At 33.0% G+C, this 20189-nt stretch overlaps 1 protein-coding gene across 2 annotated transcripts; it reads right to left on the bottom strand.

Moving 5' to 3' along the window:
• Window positions 1-1688: 1688 nt before the first annotated feature.
• On the bottom strand, window positions 1689-4796 carry LOC106765301 (CBS domain-containing protein CBSX3, mitochondrial). 2 transcript variants are annotated; one of them, XM_014649877.2, is made up of 6 exons: window positions 4665-4796; window positions 3483-3749; window positions 3306-3387; window positions 2570-2643; window positions 2296-2356; window positions 1689-2081 (listed from the first exon to the last, which is right to left on the bottom strand). In XM_014649877.2, exons 2-6 carry the CDS (start codon window positions 3738-3740, stop codon window positions 1939-1941), a joined length of 618 nt encoding a protein of 205 aa, XP_014505363.1. In that variant the 5' UTR covers window positions 3741-3749; window positions 4665-4796; the 3' UTR covers window positions 1689-1938. The 2 variants fall into 2 exon arrangements, with proteins under 2 accessions (XP_014505363.1, XP_014505364.1); XM_014649878.2 differs by lacking the exon at window positions 4665-4796 and adding an exon at window positions 4220-4617.
• Window positions 4797-20189: the final 15393 nt, after the last annotated feature.

The raw sequence follows: 20189 nt of genomic DNA, 5'->3' as shown, positions 1-20189 counted from the left end.
TTCACCTCCATGATATCCAAATGTCCCAGTAATCATAAACTTTCCCCCATGGTGAAACACCACCTCGATATCACAGTTGGACATTTTGGTTAATGTTCAACTATAAAATGCCTATATAAATGTCACTGTTAGACTAAATTCTAAACATGCTACCACCCACTATTACACATTACTAAATTCTATATTTTTGACGTACAACTATACACGTGCAGTGATGCTTAAGTAAAAAGGCATGAACCACACAAAAAACAAACAAACACAGAATAAACAATTCCTTTTTGTCCAATTTGGGGACCAAATACATACAAAAAGTGTGCCCAAAGTTTTCAATGACATTAAAGAACGGGACCACATCAAAGGCAACAAAACACAGTAAGGGACCACAACAGAACAATATCAGGGGACAAAAAGACAACATACTTCCATGGGGGACCCCAACAACATAAAATAAGTCATCAAAAACGCACCTTTCAACTTTTCTTTTCGAAGGAAGTCCTCGCTGACGAACCACGCTTCCAAGGAAGTCGCTCCCCACCACAAACGCTGACAATGCTCCTTTCGACACCAATCTCCTTCGAAGCAACGAAGCTCTGTCTCAACGAATCACAGAACGAACACTACGTACCAATTCCCCAACCCTCGAAAAATATAATCCCCAATCTCACTCTGCCCCAATTTTACTTTGCCCTAATTTTTATCCCAATCTTAATTTAACCACATTTAAAAAAATCACAAACAATTTATTTTATTTTACACATAACAACAATCATTGCTTGCCACGTCAACCATAATTGGACACCTGACATGCACAGTCACTTAAACGTTATAACTTTTTAGCACCGTTAACGGCAGAGAATGATTTGAAACAACTTTTATAACTTAGGGACCAAACGTTGACAGTTTTAAAAGCGGTGACTAAATTGAACATCTACTTATAACTTGAAGACTAAAAAAGGTTTAAACCTAAAATATATTTCATGGGTTTTGGAAAGCTTGCTTTAGAATATTTATTTTGGAAAGTTTATTTCGAAAAGTATTATATACATTTTAGAAAACTTATTTCAGAAACCATATGCTCGAAAACTTGTTTCAAAATATAAAATAATTTAGAAAAGATTACCTATAAAAGTAAAAGAATTATTATTTTATTAGAAGATTTATAAGTGCAGAGAAAATGAAGAGTGTTAATCTAAAATTTTCCCTTTTTATGAACGAAAAAAGTTGTTTTTATTCGAGTCAACCTACAACCTAAAACTTAATGATACAACACATCAATAAATGACGAAATAAAACGTTTTTATTTAATATTTAGATGTAAAACTTAAAATTTTGTTTTTTTTTCCTATTATTAATAAAATATCTAATCTACAAAATAATAATATTTTTATAATAATAATAATAAATTACAATATTTTATGTTAACAATTTTATTACATATAATTTTAATTCGAATTCATACGATAATAATTATATATTATTATGTTTTTAAAACTTACTATACATTTTTTCAATACACAAATATTACATGTCATATTTTATTAGTTTTAAAATAAATTTATGAAATACGAATTATTTTAAAATAAATGTATTATCTAATACTACATAATTTTCTTCATTCATAATTTTTTCAAGCACTTATTTGAAAATATTACGTATAAAAGTAACATATTAAACAGTGGCATCCATGATAGGGCAAAAAGAAAAGTTACCATCTGCAGAGTGCAGATTTGAACTTGCACTCAATCAACAGTGAAACATGTTTTCGAAAGTTGAAAACAGATTCAAACTGCATCCAGTTGTTATTATTAACATGCTGCTACACCATTAGGGTTAATGTTCATAGAACTGAAATCACAAACATATTTACAAGCACTCAGGCTTATTACTTAATCCAAATTAGCTTGAATGCTCTTCAGGGATTTTCATCATCATCATCATCTAATAACCCCCTTGTATGAAAGCATTCAAACGCTCAACCTCTTGACGGTGCTCACGCACCACAGCACGAACCACATCTCCAATGGACACCATTCCAATCATCCCCTTCTCATCAATCACAGGAATGTGCCTGATTCTGTTATCTGTAAGAAAATGCAGAATAAGATCACAAACATGATTTACAAGCTTGTGTAATCATAAACTTATATGATATCTTTCCGAATGAACAATAATATATACATCTAGTAACAGTGTGAATTTTGGTCCTGTTATAATAATATCCAATTACAAACTGTGATTATAATAATGACTATCTCAGAAGTCATACCAAGGATGATTTTCAAAGCTCATACATACCAGTCATCAGTTGCATAGCCTGTAGAACTCTGGTATTGGGAGTGACTGTGATAAGTTTGTTCTGCAGTCACAACGTTAGAATTTTAGTTTAATTCTCTGAACAGATAACATAGCACAAATTGCAGGTTCACTATAGAATAGCAGTATGTTTGGCAAAGCTTAATTTTGGAAAAACAGTAGTTTGTTTCTCAAAAGCTCTTTCTGCAAGTTAGCAGAAATAATAAAATCTTTCTCCAAGTTGAAATAAACACAAGAAGTACCATAATACACATACCTCCTCAGTCATAATATCTCCAACCTTGGTAGACTTGGAAGATCTTCCCTGCACAATGATCTTTCTCAGATAATCTGAATGACAAAAAGACCAAATAGTTAACACAAATGACCAAAGGATAAACAGACAGTGCTGTAGATAAATAAGACTATTTAACTGTGTCGAAAAATATATTGATATGCAAAGGCTTTTCCTGGATTATTAGCTCGTTAGCCAATTAGACATTTTACTTCTCCAACATAAATCATTTTGCATTCTCATCAGAGCACATGCAGGTATTTACTACTTACAGCACATGATACAAAGAATCTTGAAAGCCAAAAGCACCATCGAGTGAATACAATACAACCCTTTTTAGATTTTACAGGGTGCCAAGTGTGTCAAGCATACCAATCTCATTTTTTCTTGTTCAGTTAGGCAATTATGTATATGATGCTCAATAGCTTAACATATAAAACATGCAGAATATATAGAACTGAACTATTCTTACCAAAAATCTTGCCCCAAAACTAAATAGAATTTTAGGATCTAATATGTCACAGATAGGGAGAAACAGATGAAGAGTTTTTCCCTCCTCTTTCTTTGTTTCTATAATATAGAAAATCTAAGTTCACTACTTTGCATTTCCAAACAATTTTATCGAGACATTAGCGTAAAGAATTGCATCAGACATAAGCCATTATTTTCTAAAGAAAACTAAATCATCCATTAGACAATTTATACGCCAATCGGATACCTCTTTCGGTTATAATCCCTGCAATTGCCTTATTCGCATCAGGTTTCACAACAACCAGAGCCCCAACATTGTTTTGGGTCATCTGCAATGGATGTCAATGTAAGAACATACATCAACCCATTGTAAACTCCCAGATTTATTCCAAAAACAACTGAAATAAAATCAAATAAACATTACCGATTTAACAGCATCATAAACAGTATCATCTGTGGTGCACCAAAGCCAGGATCCATCTGCACCCTTGCCTTTGTCTTTCATGATGTCTGCAATTGTTGTACTCTCAAAACCATGTTCCTCAATGCGAGCAGGTGTAACAGATTCAAACCGTGAGGAGGCGATTGGCTGTAACAGGGGATTCACCATGCGAACCCGTTGCAGAACAGCATTTTTAATGACATTCCCGTTGGACAAAAATGTTCTCAATCCTCCTTGCATTTTAGCTGTCTAGAAACCAGATAGAACATCTTAGAATTTTCGATTTTGCAGTTTAATCAGTCTCAAGTATATCCATGCACAGATTTATGACAAAATTAAGCGATGAAAATATCACTCCGAAAAGAACCGTACAAGAACAAACTACATGCAAATTGGGAGATTCTATAGAACTAGTTTTGGAGTCACAGAAACCATAACTCCAATTAGATCCAGGATCTGTGTTCCGAGAACAGAATAACCCTCGTGTCCAAGTAACAAATAGTTGGCTCAAATCATAGGAATCATTTGATTTACTTATCTTCTATATCCATAGAAGAATCTCAAACGGGAAAGTCGAGACATGTTAGAAGAAAAAAAAATCCTATCAGAAGCTGAAAACATGTCAAAATATTTACAGAAAAAAACAAAAAACAGTGAAACATGCAGAATTTGCAGATCCAATCACCAGATGGACATAAAAAGTTGAATCACACTCTCACCTCCCTTTTCTGTTCAGATTTCTTTCTTAGATCGCCAAGGGATGAAGATTGGATGTAAATATATAAAAGGTCACAAAAAGAAAACCTGGTCCCCGAGAAACCAAATCAATAAACACAACACAACCCTACCCACATCAGCATCAATACAACCTTAACTAAACTAAGAAGCCTTTATTATTTTTTTTCATTCAAATCTGACCAACCAGTATCCCTTTCGAATTAAATTAAGATGGGTGAGACGTGGACCCTTATATTTTACATTGATGATCACCCAAAATAACAAGATATCAACCACAACTCAAAAACTGTTCAGATCCTTATTTTTCAAACATCACAAGGCTCAAACTGAAAGAATGGTACATGGATCACACAGGACGACGGAAAGGCGAAATGAGATTATGAAGAAGAAGAAGAATAAGAGGAAGAAGAAGAAGAAGAAGAATACCAGAGAGTAAGGTGAAGGTTGTGAAAGAGAGTGTGAAGGAGCGGCGTGTAGATAGAATGGCTGAGCTGAGCCCTACCCTTGTAAGACACTGACAACACTTGACTTGTTCCTCAAATCTCACAATGACCGTGAAAGTGGGGCCCTCTCTATACTTTTGGATCATGACAATGATGACATTATCCAAATTATTATTATTATTATTATTATTATTATTATTATTATTTATTTTATACCTTTATTATTTCAATTTGCAATTTGGTAAGTTTTGAGTGATTCTGACAACCTATCTTATCTGCTGCCTAAGACAATATTGTTGTTATATATGCTGATTGATTGTTCTAAATTATTGTTACATTTTTCAGAGAATCTTCATATTTGTTATGTCAGTAATCTAGTTTTGATTTCAGTTATTGTTTTTCATGGATTCTGTTATTGGCTGAATATGTTTTAATCACAATAAATATTTAAAATTGGATTTATTGTATTTAATTATGCTAACAAGAATATTAGGAAAAAGTCATCTCCTTTAAATTTGTGTAACGGTTGAATTCTAAAACTAACCTGAAGAATTTTTCTTACAGCTAGGTTTGGACAAAAACCTTACAAGTGTTGGGTCCAGAAATTATGGATGCTTTATGTAACCTGGTAGTAAGAAAAGACTACCTTGTAAAATTATAAAATAATAAAAATGCAATAATACATACAACATTATAGGAAGCTAAAATTTATTGTAAAATAATAATATGCAATAATACATATATGAAGCTAAAATTCTGGATGTTTTTACGGACAAATTGGTCTGAGATTAATTTAGATATGACTCTATATTATTGAAATTGATTTGGATTAGGTCATTGAATCATCAAATTATATATATATATATATATATATATATATATATATATATATATATATATTGTGCGTGTATGAATATAAAAAAATAGAAGAAAATTATTATAAGAATGAAAAGTTTATTCAAGAATTATCATCGTAATTATATACGATAAAATTTGTGATTTTTTAAAAATGCTTGTGAATGTTGAATAATATTATTTTTTTATGAGTATTCACATATATAAATCTTGAGGTTAAATTTATGTAGTACTATTTTTTTTTTTCGTGATTTACAAAAATTAGAGATATACAAATATATTGTAATATTAAAGCATAATACAAACTAATTTTAAGATATTGAATTATACCTAATTCTACTACTTATTAATATGATATCATAAAATTCAACTTTTACGGTTGACTCAATCTTATGAAATTGATTTAGTATAAAATAAGTAAACTATTATAATATATATATATATATATATATATATATATATATATATATAAATATATGGGTTTACTAACTTGCGTACGCCTGTTTTTCAGTTGGTATATTTTAGCAATGTGTACTGAGTTTCAGTAGACAAAAATATTCTTATATACCATGAATTCTAAGTTTTAAGGTTAAGGGTTTCATTCTCAAAATTAAAAAAATAAAAAAAGAAACTCCCAACCTTTTCTCTGTCATCCCTACTTTATCCCCAATTGAAAAAAAATAAAAAACACTTGCCTTGTTTTAATAATTTTCATTCTCAAAACTATAAAAAATAAAACCCCAAACCCTTACTCACCTCCTTCATTCCTCTCAACCTTTTCTCCTTCATCTCTTTCACTCAAACATTTTCTTTGTCATATCTGCACTAGCACCAACTAAAAAAACACTCATTATTAAATAAAATGGTTAGAAAAAAAAATACTTACATAAATAAAATGAGTGTTTTTTTAGTTGAAGCTAGTGCAGAGATGATAGAGAAAATGTTTGAGTGAGAGAGATGAAGGAGAAAGGGTTGAGAGGAATGAAGGAGGTGAGTAAGAGTTTGAGGTTTCTTTTTTTAGTTTTGAGAATGAAAATTATTAAAATAAGGCAAGTGTTTCTGATTTCTTTTTCAACTGCGGCTAGAGTAGGAATGAAAGAGAAAAGGTTGGAGCGAAAGAGATGAAGGAGAAAGGGTTGAGAGGAATCAGAGAGGTGGGTAAGGGTTTGGGGGTTTCTTTTTTTATTTTTTTAATTTTGAGAATGAAAATTATTAAAATACCTTCAACCTTAAAACTTAGAATTCATGATATAAGGGTATTTTTGTCTACTGAAACCCGGTACATATTGCTAAAATGTACCAACTGAAAAACAGGCGTACGCAAGTTAACAAACCCCATATATATATATATATATATATATATATATATATGAGTTTGTGTACGTTTTTTTTCCAATTGGTATATTTTAGTAATGTGTATAGGGATGGCAAAAAAATTCGCACCTGTGGATATCTGCGAATAAAATTCGTGACAGATAGTTGAATACCCACAGATATTTACTACCTGAAACCCGCGGATAGCGTGTATTTTAATACCCGCTTATAAACAAGTTGGGTTCGAGTATTATACTATTTGTACCCGCGTATATCCGCTACCCGTAAAAAATAAAAATAAAAATTTAATTTTTATTTTTATTTTATTAAGTTAAATCTAATTAAAATTAGCATTAATTTATATTTTACAAGGTTAATTTTAATTAAAATTGTACTATATGAAGTATACCGATCGGAATTAATTGTCATTTATGGACAATTAATAGGTATTAATAAGTCATATTACCTTACTCTTTACAAAATATACGGTATTGATTATTGATTATTGGGTGGTTTGATTGTACAATATTGATTATTGAATATTGATTATTGGGTTTGATTGCCTAAAAATATACTGCACTAATCTAATTAATAAGTCAGACTGTGTTACTTTTTACAAGATATACAGATTTGATTGCCTAAAAATATACTACAATCAATAGGGTTGCCTACCATAGGCTCTATAAATATACGATGTCTAAGTACAATCTTTCTCTTGTATTCTAATAAAATTTAGACCTCTTTATATCTTGAGCGTCGGAGTGTCTTCTACACGTCAACAAACCATCGGAGTGAATGGCATTCTCATGAAGGATTGAAGATCAAAAGAGAACAAAGCACAAAAGGACGACTGACCCTCGGACTAATTCAACGAAACAAAAATTAAATTTTAATTATATTTTATATATTTTTTTGTAATTCTATTTAAATTTTATTTTAATAATTTATAAAAATATATATTTTAAAATATTTACAAGTATCCACGGATATCTGCAGGTTTTAAAATATCTGCAGATATTTTTTAAGCGGTATCCGTGCGGGTAGCGCGTCGGGTAGCGGATGAATTTTTTTTATCGAGTCGGGTTGCGGGTAGGCACTATCTGTGTCCGACCCAACCCGTTGTCATCCCTAAATGTGTACTAGATTTTAGTAGATAAAAATACCCTTCTGTATTATGAATTCTAAGTTTTAAGGTTAAGGGTATTTCAATAATTTTCATTCTCAAAACTAAAAAAAAAACGAGAAACCCCCAAACCCTTACTAACCTAATTCATTCCTCTCAACCATTTCTCTTTCATTTCTCTTGCTCCAACCTATTCTCTGTCATACCTACTATAGCCACAACTGAAAAAATCACAAACACTCGTCTAACCCTAATCCACCTTCCTCACTTATCCAATTTGTTTCTCTCTCATCTCCATACTCTCTCACCCACACAATTCCAATTGAAATGAAATCTTTTGGATAAATAAATGCGATTAGGAGGGTTCGATGAAAGGACATCAATTAAAATCCTGGATTTTCGAATTGAGAGAGATATTGAGAGAAATCAAGAATTCTCACTATTTCTTATATTCATGGATAGGTTAGGGCAACAATATTATAAAAAAAAATACTTAAAGAAAAACTAAAATACTGGAAAATTGAAACGAAATATAACTCGAGATCCATGTATTCTTTTTTTTAACTATCTTTTCTGTACTAGATTCAATTAAATTGGGACGAAATCTTTCATCATTTTAGAATTCTTTTTTTTTATCTTAGTTGTTTTCATCTTTTTCTTATATTCGGAAGGAAAAGCCTCTATAGAGACAAGAACTGCAGGAACTTTTGGATATTTTGCACCTAAGTATGCAGGTATCACTTAGTTTTTAAAACTTCCCTTTACCACACCATGTCTTTGTGAGAAATGTCGTATTGAGTCAATTTCTCAAATAAACAGTTGGAGTAGAGTAGGCAATAAATATATTTCAAGTCAATGACCAAGCTTGTTATGGTATTCCTGGGAATAATATATCTTAGTAAAATCTAGTTTCATTAATTAGGATATTATATAGAAAAACAGAATACATAAAACTTAGTCCATGTATAACTTACGTGACCATGTTCAAAACAAACTATTCCTAAAAACAAGATCCTCCATATATATCATGATTTATTTTAGAAATAGTTTGTTCTGAACATGGTCACGTAATTTATTCGTGAACTAAGTTTTATGTATTCAGTTTGGCTATATAATAGACTAATTTGACGAAATAAAGTAGTACAATTTTGCACAGTTTTGCACCAGAATATTCATATACTTTTCAAACTGACAGAGGCCTGATACGCAAGCTGCAGATTATCAGTGAAAACCACAAAGTGTTAGTGTTGGTTGAACTAGTGAAACACAAACAATACCTAGTAGTGAGGCAAGAGATATCCAAATGGTTGAAGCCGGAAACATGGTCATTTCCATACAAGTTCTGAGGAATGTCATGGACAACTTTAGTGAGAATAACATATTGGGAAAAAGAGGTTCTGGAACGGTTTATAGAGGTGAGCTTCATGATGGTACAAGAATAGCAATGAAAAGAATGGGGGTGTGGGAGCAATAACAGGGAAGGGTGCAACAAAATTTAAGTCTGAAATTGCTGTTTTGACAAAAGTTCGTCACCAGAATCTTGTGGCTCTTCTAGGCTACCTTTGGAAGGGAATGAGAACCTGTTTGTGTAAGAGTACATGCCTCAAGGAACGTTGAGTATGCATCTTTTCAATTGGCTAGAGGAAAAAGTGGAATCACTGGAGTGGAACAGAATATTGATGATTGTCTTAGATATGGCAAGGGGTGTCGAGTACCTCCATGGCTTGACCCATCAAAGCTTCATACACAGGGACTTAAAACGTTCAAACATTCTCCTTGGAGATGATATGAGGGCAAAGATTGCGAATTTTGGTCTTGTTCGTCTTGCTCCTAAAGGAAAAGCCTCTATAGAGACAAGAATTGCAGGAACATTTGGATACTTGGCACCTGATTATGCAGGTATCACTTATTTTCATAACTTCCCTTCACCACACCATGTCTTTATGAGCAATTTCGTGTTGAGTCAATTTCTCAAATAAACAGTTGGAATAGAGTAGGCAATAAATATACTTCATGTCAATGACCAAGAGTCCTATTATGGTATTCTTGGGAATAGTATACCTTAGTAAAATCTAGTTTGATTAATTAGGCTATTATATAGCCAAACATAATACATAAAACTTAATCCACGGACAACTTACGTGACCATGTTCAAAACAAACTATTCCTAAAAACAAGATCATCCCTATATATCATGATTTATTTTAGGAATAGTTTGTTTTGAACATGGTCACATAAGTTATACTTGGACTATGTTTTACGTATTATGTTTGGCTATATAATAACCTATTTTGACGAAACAAAGTAGTACAGTTTTGCACAGTTTTGTACAAGAATATCCATATACTCTTCAAACTGGTGTAAGAGCACCACGAGTCCTGATACACAAGCTACAACTTATCAGTGAAAACCACAAAGTGTCAGTGCTGGTGGAGCTAGTGAAACGCGAACAATACCTAGCAGTGATGCAGGAGATATCCAAATGGTTAAAGCCAGAAACATGGTCATTTCCATACAAGTTCTGAGGAATGTCACAGACAACTTCAGTGAGAAGAACATATGAGGACAAGAAGGCTTTGGAACGGTTTATAGAGGTGAGCACCATGATGGTACAAGAATAACAATGAAAAGAATGGAGTGTGGGGCAATAACAGGAAAAGGTGAAGCAGAATTCAAGTCTGAAATTGTTGTTTTAACAAAAGTTTGCCACTGACATCTTGTGGCTCTTCTAGGTCACGGCTTGGACGGGAATGAGAAGTTGCTTGTGTATGAGTACATGCCTTAAGGAACATTGAGTAGGCCTCTTTTCAATTGGCCAGAGGAAGGACTGGAACCACTAGAGTGGAATAGAAGATTGAATATTGCCTTAGATGTGGCAAGGGGTGTTCTGTACGTCCATGGCTTGACCCATCAAAGCTTCATACACAGGGACTTAAAACCTTCAAACATTCTCCTTAGAGATGATTTGAGGGCAAAGGTTGTTGATTTTGGTCTTGTACATCTTGCTCCGGAAAGAAAAGCCTTTATAGAGACAAGAATTGCACAAAATTTTGGATACTTAGCACCTGAGTATGCCAGTATCACTTAGTTTTATAACTTCCCTTCACCATACCATGTCTTTATGAGCAATGTCGTATTGAGTCAGTTTCTCAAATCAACAGTTGGAATAGAGTAGGCAATAAATATATTTCAAGTTAATGACTAAGTGTCCTGTTATGGTATTCTTGGGAATAATATACCTTAGTAAAATCTAGTTTGATTAATTAGGCTATTATATAGCCAAACATAATACATAAAACTTAGTCCACGGACAACTTACGTGACCATGTTCAAAACAAACTATTCCTAAAAACAAGATCCTCCCTATATATCATGATTTATTTTAGGAATAGTTTGTTTTGAACATGGTCACGTAAATTATACGTGGACTATGTTTTATGTATTCTGTTTGGCGATATAATAGCCTATTTTGACAAAATAAAGTAGCACAGTTTTGTACAAGAATATTCATATACTTTTCAAACTTGTATAAGAGCTCCACGGGTCCTAATACACAAGCTGCAACTTATCAGTGAAAACCACAAAGTGTCAGTGTTGGTGGAACTAGTGAAACGCGAACAATACCTAGCAATGATGCAGGAGATACCCAAATGGTTGAAGTTGGAAACATGGTCATTTCCATACAAGTTATGAGGAATGTCACAGACAACTTCAGTGAGAAGAACATATGGGGACGAGGAGGTTTCGGAACAATTTATAGAGGTGAGCACCATGATGGTACAAGAATAACAGTGTAAAGAATGGAGTGTGGGGCAATAACCGATAAAGGTGTAGCAGAATTCATGTCTGAAATTGTTGTTTTGACAAAAGTTTGCCATCGACATCTTATGGCTCTTCTAGGTTACGACTTGGACAAGAATGAGAAGTTGCTTGTGTATAAGTACATGCCTCAAGGAATGTTGAGTAGGCCTCTTTTCAATTGGCCAGAGGAAGGACTGGAACCACTGGAGTGGAATAAAAGATTGAATATATTGCCTTAGATGTGGCAAGAGGTGTCGAGTACGTCCATGGCTTGACCCATCAAAGCTTCATACACAAGGACTTAAAACCTTCAAACATTCTCCTTAGAGATGATATAAGGGCAAAGGTTGCTGATTTTGGTTTTGTGCGTCTTGCTCCAGAAAGAAAAGCCTTTATAGAGACAAGAATTTCATGAACTTTTGGATACTTGGCACCTGAGTATGCAGGTATCACTTAGTTTTATAACTCCCCTTCACCACACCATGTATTTGTGAGCAATGTCGTATTGAGTCAGTTTCTCAAATAAATAATTGGAATAAAGTAGGCAATAAATATATTTCAAGTCAATGACCAAGTGTCGTGTTATGGTATTCCTGGAATAGTATACCTTAGTAAAATCTAGTTTGATTAATTAGGCTATTATATAGCCAAACATAATACATAAAACTTAGTCCATGTATAACTTACGTGACAATGTTCAAATCAAACTATTCCTAAAAACAAGTTCCTTATATATCATGATTTATTTTAGGAATAATTTGTTTTGAACATGGTCACGTAATTTATACGTGGACTGAGTTTTATGTATTCTGTTTGGCTATATAATAACCTATTTTGACAAAATAAAGTAGTATAGTTTTGCACCAGAATATGCATATACTCTTCAAACTGGTATGAGAGCTCCACGTGGCCTAATACACAAGCTGTAACTTATCAGTGAAAACCACAAAGTTTGAGAATGCAAAGCGAGAAACTATCCACCAAAATCCCTTCCTTTGGTGGTCTACACTATGACCATTGGAGTGAATTAATGGAAAAACTACTTTGTGGCAAGGGGCTTTGGGACTTGGTTAAGACTGGTGTTGAGGAACCGGTGGAGGGCACTAATGAACAGTTGGAAAAGTTGGAGAAATCCAAACTTGCGAACCATAAGGTAAAGCATTACCTTTTTCAAGTTATTGATTGACCTATTTTCAAACAAATTTTGGACAGGAGTACGTCCAAATATTTTGGGATTCATTGAAACTTAAATTTGGAGGAAATGAAAACATAAAGAAATTCATGCTTAATGGTTTGAGACAGGAGTTTGAGGTGCTTGAAATGATCGACACAGAAACTTTCACGAAATATTTTGCCAGGGTAATGACAGTGGCCAACAAGATGTGCAACAATGGAGAAAATATGTCAGACTCCAAGGTGGTTGAAAATAATACTTTGTACTTTGACATATCCTTTCACTTATGTGGTGGTCTCGATTGATGAACTACACCTTGTGGCCTATGAGCAAAAGTTTAAACGAATCACCCGGGATGATGAGAAAGTACTGATGTCAGAAAGTAGTCGAGGCAGAGGTCGAGGAAGAGTTAGAGAGTCTAACCAAGGTCGTGGACGTGGCAGAGGAAGACAACCTTTCTCAAAAGCAAATGTGAAATGTTTCAAGTGTGACAAATTGGGTCATTTCCAGTATTAATGTCCGTAATGGTAAAAAGAAGAAAATTATGCATAAGTAACGTAGATGAGTTGCTCTTGATGGCTAATTATGTTTTTTTATGTATCAAATGTGTTTTGTGTTAACATGTTAGTTGTTTACATCAGTTGACACATAATTGTTTCAATATCGTATGAAAAAAGTGTTTGACATAACTTTTTGGCTTAATAGCCTCTTTTGTCCCCAGTTTTACTCGATTGTGTTAATTTGGTCCCTGGTTTTAAAAAAATGTCAACTTAGTCCTCATTTGGTAAATTTTGCGTCAACTTCATCCCTTCCGTTAAATAAAAACACAGAGTTAAAGATTGATGATCTGGCATAAACGTGGCATTTTAAAATTATATGTGTGGTAACCTGTTTAGTATTTTCTTTAATTATAATTAATTTTGATTAATGTTTTAATTTTAATGACTTTTAATTATATTTAATGTGACATTAGTCAACATTTGACCATCCCCTACCTCCAAGCCTTTCACTTCGTCGCGTCGTTCTCTCCATCGCGAGACAGATAATCTTCTTCTTCCAAAAAATAATGTTGCAGTTAGCAATGGATCAAATCTTCTTCTTCTTCCAAAAGACAGATTGAATCTTCTTCTTCTTCTTCCAAAAATCTTCGTCACACCGTTCTCCCCTCTCCCACTTTTCCTTTTGTCCCGCTCTGCCTTCCCCACCCTATCACCACCCCCATCCCCATCAAACCCCTCTTTCTTACGCCCCTGTCAACCCTAATTTCCATAATTTTAAGAGACCCCGAATCCACCCTGTCGTTCCGTCCCACTACCCTCACAATGCCCAATTCAATGGGTTGCGCAAGGATGCGTTGCGATTTATCAACGACTATTATGGTTTGGTTCTCTTGCTTTGCGGGTCTGAGGAGGCACGATGTTGATGCGCGATGAGATGCTCGCGGTGGGGATGGTTTCTACATGATTAGGGTTCTTCAATTTGAGGCTCTTTTTGATTGGGGTTTCGGGGCTGGTTGCATTTCCTTACAGGTTTCGAAGGAGAAGTATTGAACTCGTGATGAATCTAGTGGTTTTGGAATGGATGAAACTCACAAGGTGGAGGCGCGATCTGGGTTTTGTATATGGGTTGTTGTTTATTATGCTGAGGTTGATGCATGTCAAGACACAAAGGATGATGAAGATGGCGTGGAGGAGATTGGAGTTTTCACGGTGGAGAATGGAGGAGAAGATGAACTTTCTCAAGTTCTCTCTCTTGTTGCGATTTGGGTGGTTGATGGAAGAACGAAAGAATTGTCACGGTGGTCTGAGGCTGCTCGCAGTGGTGCATCAATGGAGGTAAGGCGATTCACTGTGGTTGTTGGACGGCGTTGGTTGTGTTCTCGAAAGTGGTTGAGGATGAATGAGGAGTTGATGGTGTCCTTGGATGGTTGCGCGAAGAACGACGATTCCGGTGACAGTGGCAACACGAGGAGGTTTATGGAATTAGGGTTGTGGCAACGACATCATCAAATCACTCTTAAATTCCCCATTCGCAAACACGTCAGCATAGACATATCTATAAAATAACACGTATTCTGTCACATCATCAATCCTTGTTAACTCATTGGCAAGTGTACCAAATCGTTCAAGTAATAAAACTGGTAAGACCAAGTATCGTTTTCCCAAGAGACTTGTGCAACACATGACAATTATTCCTTTTATAACTCAATTAGACATCAAAGTGCACAAAAACACAAGAAACTCTTTTTGGTATTTTATCAAACAGTTGGTGTGCAAGAAATTTAACATAGTGTATTTACAATTTGTCAAGACTAGAATTCATCCATTTCATTCTCATGCATTCACAAACATCTCAATTTCATCCAATAAGTATTCAATTTCAATTCTAGGTTCAATCATATTTCTCAATACTTCAAGAACCACAATTCATGCCATGGGTGATCAAGCCACAACAAACATTAAGCAAAGAAATCAAATACTAACATGAATTGGAAAAGCATATATCATTAGCATCACAAAATACATAAGAATTTCATGTTTTACAACTAATCTCAACAAATAGGAAAAGCCCTCCATGGAGGAGAACTTAGGGTTTTACAAATTGAAGAGATAAGGAAGAAATTGGAACCAAAGAGAAGATGCAAAGCCTTTCCCAAGGTTCTTGGCAGCTGCTCCATGCTCCATTTGCGCCTCCCCTACGCATCTTCATCTCCAATCTGTGACCCATCTTCTTCCTCAACCCAAAAGGGGCAAAATCACCATTGAAGAAGCTTGAAGACCCAAGGAGGAGTGGGAGAGCTTCCCAACACCCCAAATAGCCTCCAAGGGCCTCTCCCAATCTCTCTAGGTGAAGAATGAAGTGTAGGAGGAGAAGTCCCTCAAAAATCGCGAGAGCCATGTTTAAATAACCCATTTTTGACATATCAGCGAGAATTCGCGCCCAGCTCGGATTCCTGGCGCCCAGCGCCACTTTTCACTGCATCAGATGTGAAAAACAGCAAGATCTCGCGCCCAGCGCGGATTCCTGGCGCCCAGCGCGGATTCTCTCTGCAGCTCTGGCACCCAGCTTGGAATTCTGGCGCCCAGCTTGGGCGGTTTTGACAACATTCTAAAATTTAGGCTCCTGTGCGATTCCAAAGGCGTCCAACATGGGTATTTGCTTCAGATTGATCTTTTATTGTCCCAAAACATGTTCCCTTGAGTTCTTGCTTGTTTTCCTCCACTAGAATTGCTTCCTATTCCTTTATTTCACACACTCAAACATAGAGATTAGAGGTAAAAACAAGCATATACTAAATAAACACAAGAAAACTAGAAAACACACTAAACGTGAGGATAAAACAAAGTAAAAGTTATGAAAGAGTTGATTTTGCCACTAAAATGATGTTTAAATAATGGTAAGAATTAACATTATCAATCCTTAACTCCGTTTGTTTCTGTTTAACAGAAAGGACAAAGTTGACGTAAAATTTACTAAATGAAAACCAAGTTGACACTTTTTTAAAATCAGGGACCAAATTGACACAATCAAGTAAAACTAGAGACAAAAGAAACTATTAAACCTAACTTTTTTTAACATAATTAAATTAAAATGATTAAGTAAATTTATTTTTAAAATTTAAGATTAAAATATATCAAATTTCACACATAAATAAATTTTAATTTCACAATAAAATTTAAAACTAAAAACATATTTAATCTTAAAAAAAATAACTTACTTTACTTTTACAAACATGTTTTTAGGTGACCTTTATACTATTTAAAAAAATATTCAATCATAAATATTTAATTGATGACATATAATAACAAAGATGAAAATTCATAATTTTAAATTTGGTTTAAATTTGAAATAAACTAAGAAATAATATTGTTTTTATGAGAACTAAATTGAAAACTCATTTCTATAATTCTATTTAGGTAAAAAATGAATAATAAAGCTTAGAATATGCATATATAACTAAACAATAAAACTGTAATTATTTCATAAAAAATAATCTATTAATTAATTTATCTTTGAAAAAAAATAAAAGGAATTATGGATGCAAAGTAAGAGTGAATAATTTGAGATCTGTGGTGATGGCGATTGGATTGATACGGGAACTTGTGAAGTTGTCTTTTAGCGGGGAAGGGCTTTTGGCAAATGTCCCTGAGTTATTACTCGTCTTCATCTGTCTCCAAAATCAATAACACTTAAATAATTTTCTTTTCTTTTCTGCATTATTTTTATATAACTGTTTTCTTTTATTTTTTATAAAACATGTTATAATATTTAGGTTTAATTATAATTTACCTTCATGATAAATTTATGTAATTTTAATTGAATTTTTATTCAATCTTTATGGTTTATTCAGTTTTTAAAATTTTAATTGAGTTTATGTAGTTTAGATATATTTTGGTAATTATTTTGTATTTTCATATCATTGTTACATAATATTTTGTTTTGTTGTAGGGGACTATTACCTAGAGATATTCCTTCAAGATTCACTGTATTTAATCAAAATTGTTTTAAATTTAGTTAACATTATAAAATATAAAATATGTAACTATAAAATTATTATGAAATATGAAATTATAAAATTATAATATTATAAAATAATTAAATTAAAAAATTAAAGATTAAAAAATTACAATTTAATAATTTTATATTTTCATAATTTCAAAATTTTATAGTTTCACAATTTTATAATTTTGTAATGTTAGAGTTTCATAATCATATTTTGTAATTTTAGAGTTTTATAATCATCTAGTTTTATAATTGTATATTGGTATATTTTATAATTTAAATGATTATGATATTATGTGTTTTTATAATCTTATAATTTTATAATTTTGTGAATTTGTTAATTTTGTATTTTCTAATTTTATAATATTATAATTTTATAGATACATGTAAGACCTGAGAAAAGAAACTATTGGGATTGTACACATGGCAGTAGTAGATAAAGGGCTGAAATTTTCTTAGCAAAATAAGGTGACTTAACTTTTCTAAGTCTTTCCCTTTGTCTGAAGAATCGGTGCATTTCCTTCAATGTTTTCTCCTCCCTTTTCTACATTCTTTCCACCTTATTTCAAAAATTGAGTCGTTAAATTGTTGATTAGAAGCTTTCTAGACAATCCTGAAGCTAAGAGCAACAATCTCCACTGATTAAATTCTGTTTCTTCAACCGATAAGTGTTTTCCCTTTTCCCCGTGTGTTTGGAAGCTGTGATCATGCAACAGATTTGCTTGCATGTAGCTTTCATATGTTTTCCTCCAATCCTTAACCTAATTTAGGTTCTAAAATCTATTCTTCATTCCCAAATGGATAACCTATAGGTGGTCATAGCAATTTCTAGCGATGCAAGAAAGCAGGTAGAATTTTGTCTCGTTGTGCAACTGTGTATAGGTACGGGAAGTTGTGGTTTTTGTGCTGTTTTGTGAAATTCTTGGGTTGCATGAGTTAGATTTAGTAGAAATTGTGATAGAATGCATGTGAAGATTATGTGTTGGACTTTGATTATAGTTAATCTGAAAATTTGTGATTTTTGCCTATTTTTATTTTGTTATGAATTGTGAATTGGATGCTTATGAACTGGTATTGATGCAATGTTGCGATGATATTGAGTGGTTAGATGGAATGAATTTTGTTAAATAGTTTAATAGGAGATAGTCAAGTGAAGTATTGGAGTTTTAGGTCCTATGAAGAGAGCCAAGTAGTCAAAATTTGAATTGGGTATTTCAAGTTGTTCTGGTCAGTTTAGATAGCTTGGGTAAGTCAATTGTGACTTATTAGAAGGGCTAAAAGTTTTAACAATAGTTTCTAAGTTGTAGATTCAGAATTGAGTACCTAGGTTGATAAAATTGAAGATTTAGAGTGTAAATCAATGTAAAATCACTAGATAATGAGGTTAGAAAGTATTAGAATCAATTAGGCAAATTTAATCGAGTATATAACATAATCTAGGAGGGGTAGAAGTTGAGAAAAGTTGATAGAATTGGTAAGTTTGGAGGTAGTTGCTTAATTCTGCATATTTTGCTGTTGTAGATTATGCAGACTTGCTAAGCGAATCCATTCGCTCAGTGAGTGAAGGAAAAATGGGGTTTGCTGTCAGGGGGTTTTAGCTTAGCGAGGAGCTAGCTAAGCGAATTATGAGTAATTTTTGGTATTTTTAGCTTAGCGAGAGGCTAGCTAAGCGAATTATGGATATTTTATTTTTGACATTTTTAACTTAGCAAATATTGTGAGCTGAGTGAAATCCTTTACTCTGACTTACTCTTTTCTTCTTCTTTCTTGAGTGATAATTGATTGTATGATTAATATATGACTCCATATGGTTTAGAATGGTATGTTGTAAATAATAAGAGGATGTCTGTAATTGAAACTCCAAGTAAGATCTCTTGGTGAGATCCTTGTAGTGTTTAAAATGAATATAGGGACTCAGTCTTGGGGGTTATCCTAACACTCTAATGATATTTCATTCTCACATAGAGAAGATAGATGCATGTGGTGAGAATAGTAGGAGGCCTAAATCCCTTCTCAATAATGAAGCCAACATCATCTGCATCCTCCATTCAACATCATCTCCTTCAAGGACTTGGCCACCATTAATAACATTCACATCTCCTTGCAAGTATGAAGCAAGTATGAACTTAATATAATTTGGTGTAATTTTGAGTTGATATCTCGCTTGGTAGAAGATATGGAACCATGGAAGATTGAATTTAGGTCAGAGACTCTGCACTTAAATTTTGAGATTTTGACCGTTTTGTCCTTTTCTAAATCTGAATTTACACATATGCAATCCAAATTTTTAATACAAAATTCAATATTAATGCCATGTCAGATTAATGAAACGGCCGTTTGTCTAATTTAACGGTAGACCTCTAATTGTTTCAATTTTACAAAAATAATAACCAATTGAGAAGTTGAAAAAGAAAAAAAACTAATCAAAAATAACAACTTACGGATATATTAAACCTAAAAAATATGTCTTATTACTTTTGCTTTTCAAAAGTTTAAGTGTTTAACATGTAGATTAACTAAACACTAATTTATAAAAAAAAAATTAAAACTCTATTTAAATCCCTCTTTTTGTGTATTACAATTACAAAAATGTTACCGTCTCTACAATTATAACTATTTTAAAGAAAATGGTATAAAATATTAACGTAAAATCATTAATTTGCATTATGTTAACTTAGGAATGACACACCTAAGAAAAAGGTTTTTAAACTTAGGAAGTGTTCGTTTCTAAAGAAAAT

The sequence above is a fragment of the Vigna radiata genome, chromosome 6, assembly GCF_000741045.1.
Source record: "Vigna radiata var. radiata cultivar VC1973A chromosome 6, Vradiata_ver6, whole genome shotgun sequence".
NCBI lineage: Eukaryota > Viridiplantae > Streptophyta > Magnoliopsida > Fabales > Fabaceae > Vigna > Vigna radiata.
Note: the sequence above shows the minus strand (reverse complement) of the source record. Positions and strands in the feature narration are given on the sequence as shown.

Bases quoted from the DNA above. Each gene is read 5' to 3' on its own strand.
- LOC106765301 (XM_014649877.2), bottom strand. From the start codon at position 3,740: ATGCAAGGAGGATTGAGAACATTTTTGTCCAACGGGAATGTCATTAAA. The intron at 3,388-3,482 runs GTAATGTTTATT...CATCCATTGCAG, and splicing joins TTTATGATGCTGTTAAATCG to ATGACCCAAAACAATGTTGG. The intron at 2,644-3,305 runs GTATCCGATTGG...TTTGTCATTCAG, and splicing joins AGGGATTATAACCGAAAGAG to ATTATCTGAGAAAGATCATT.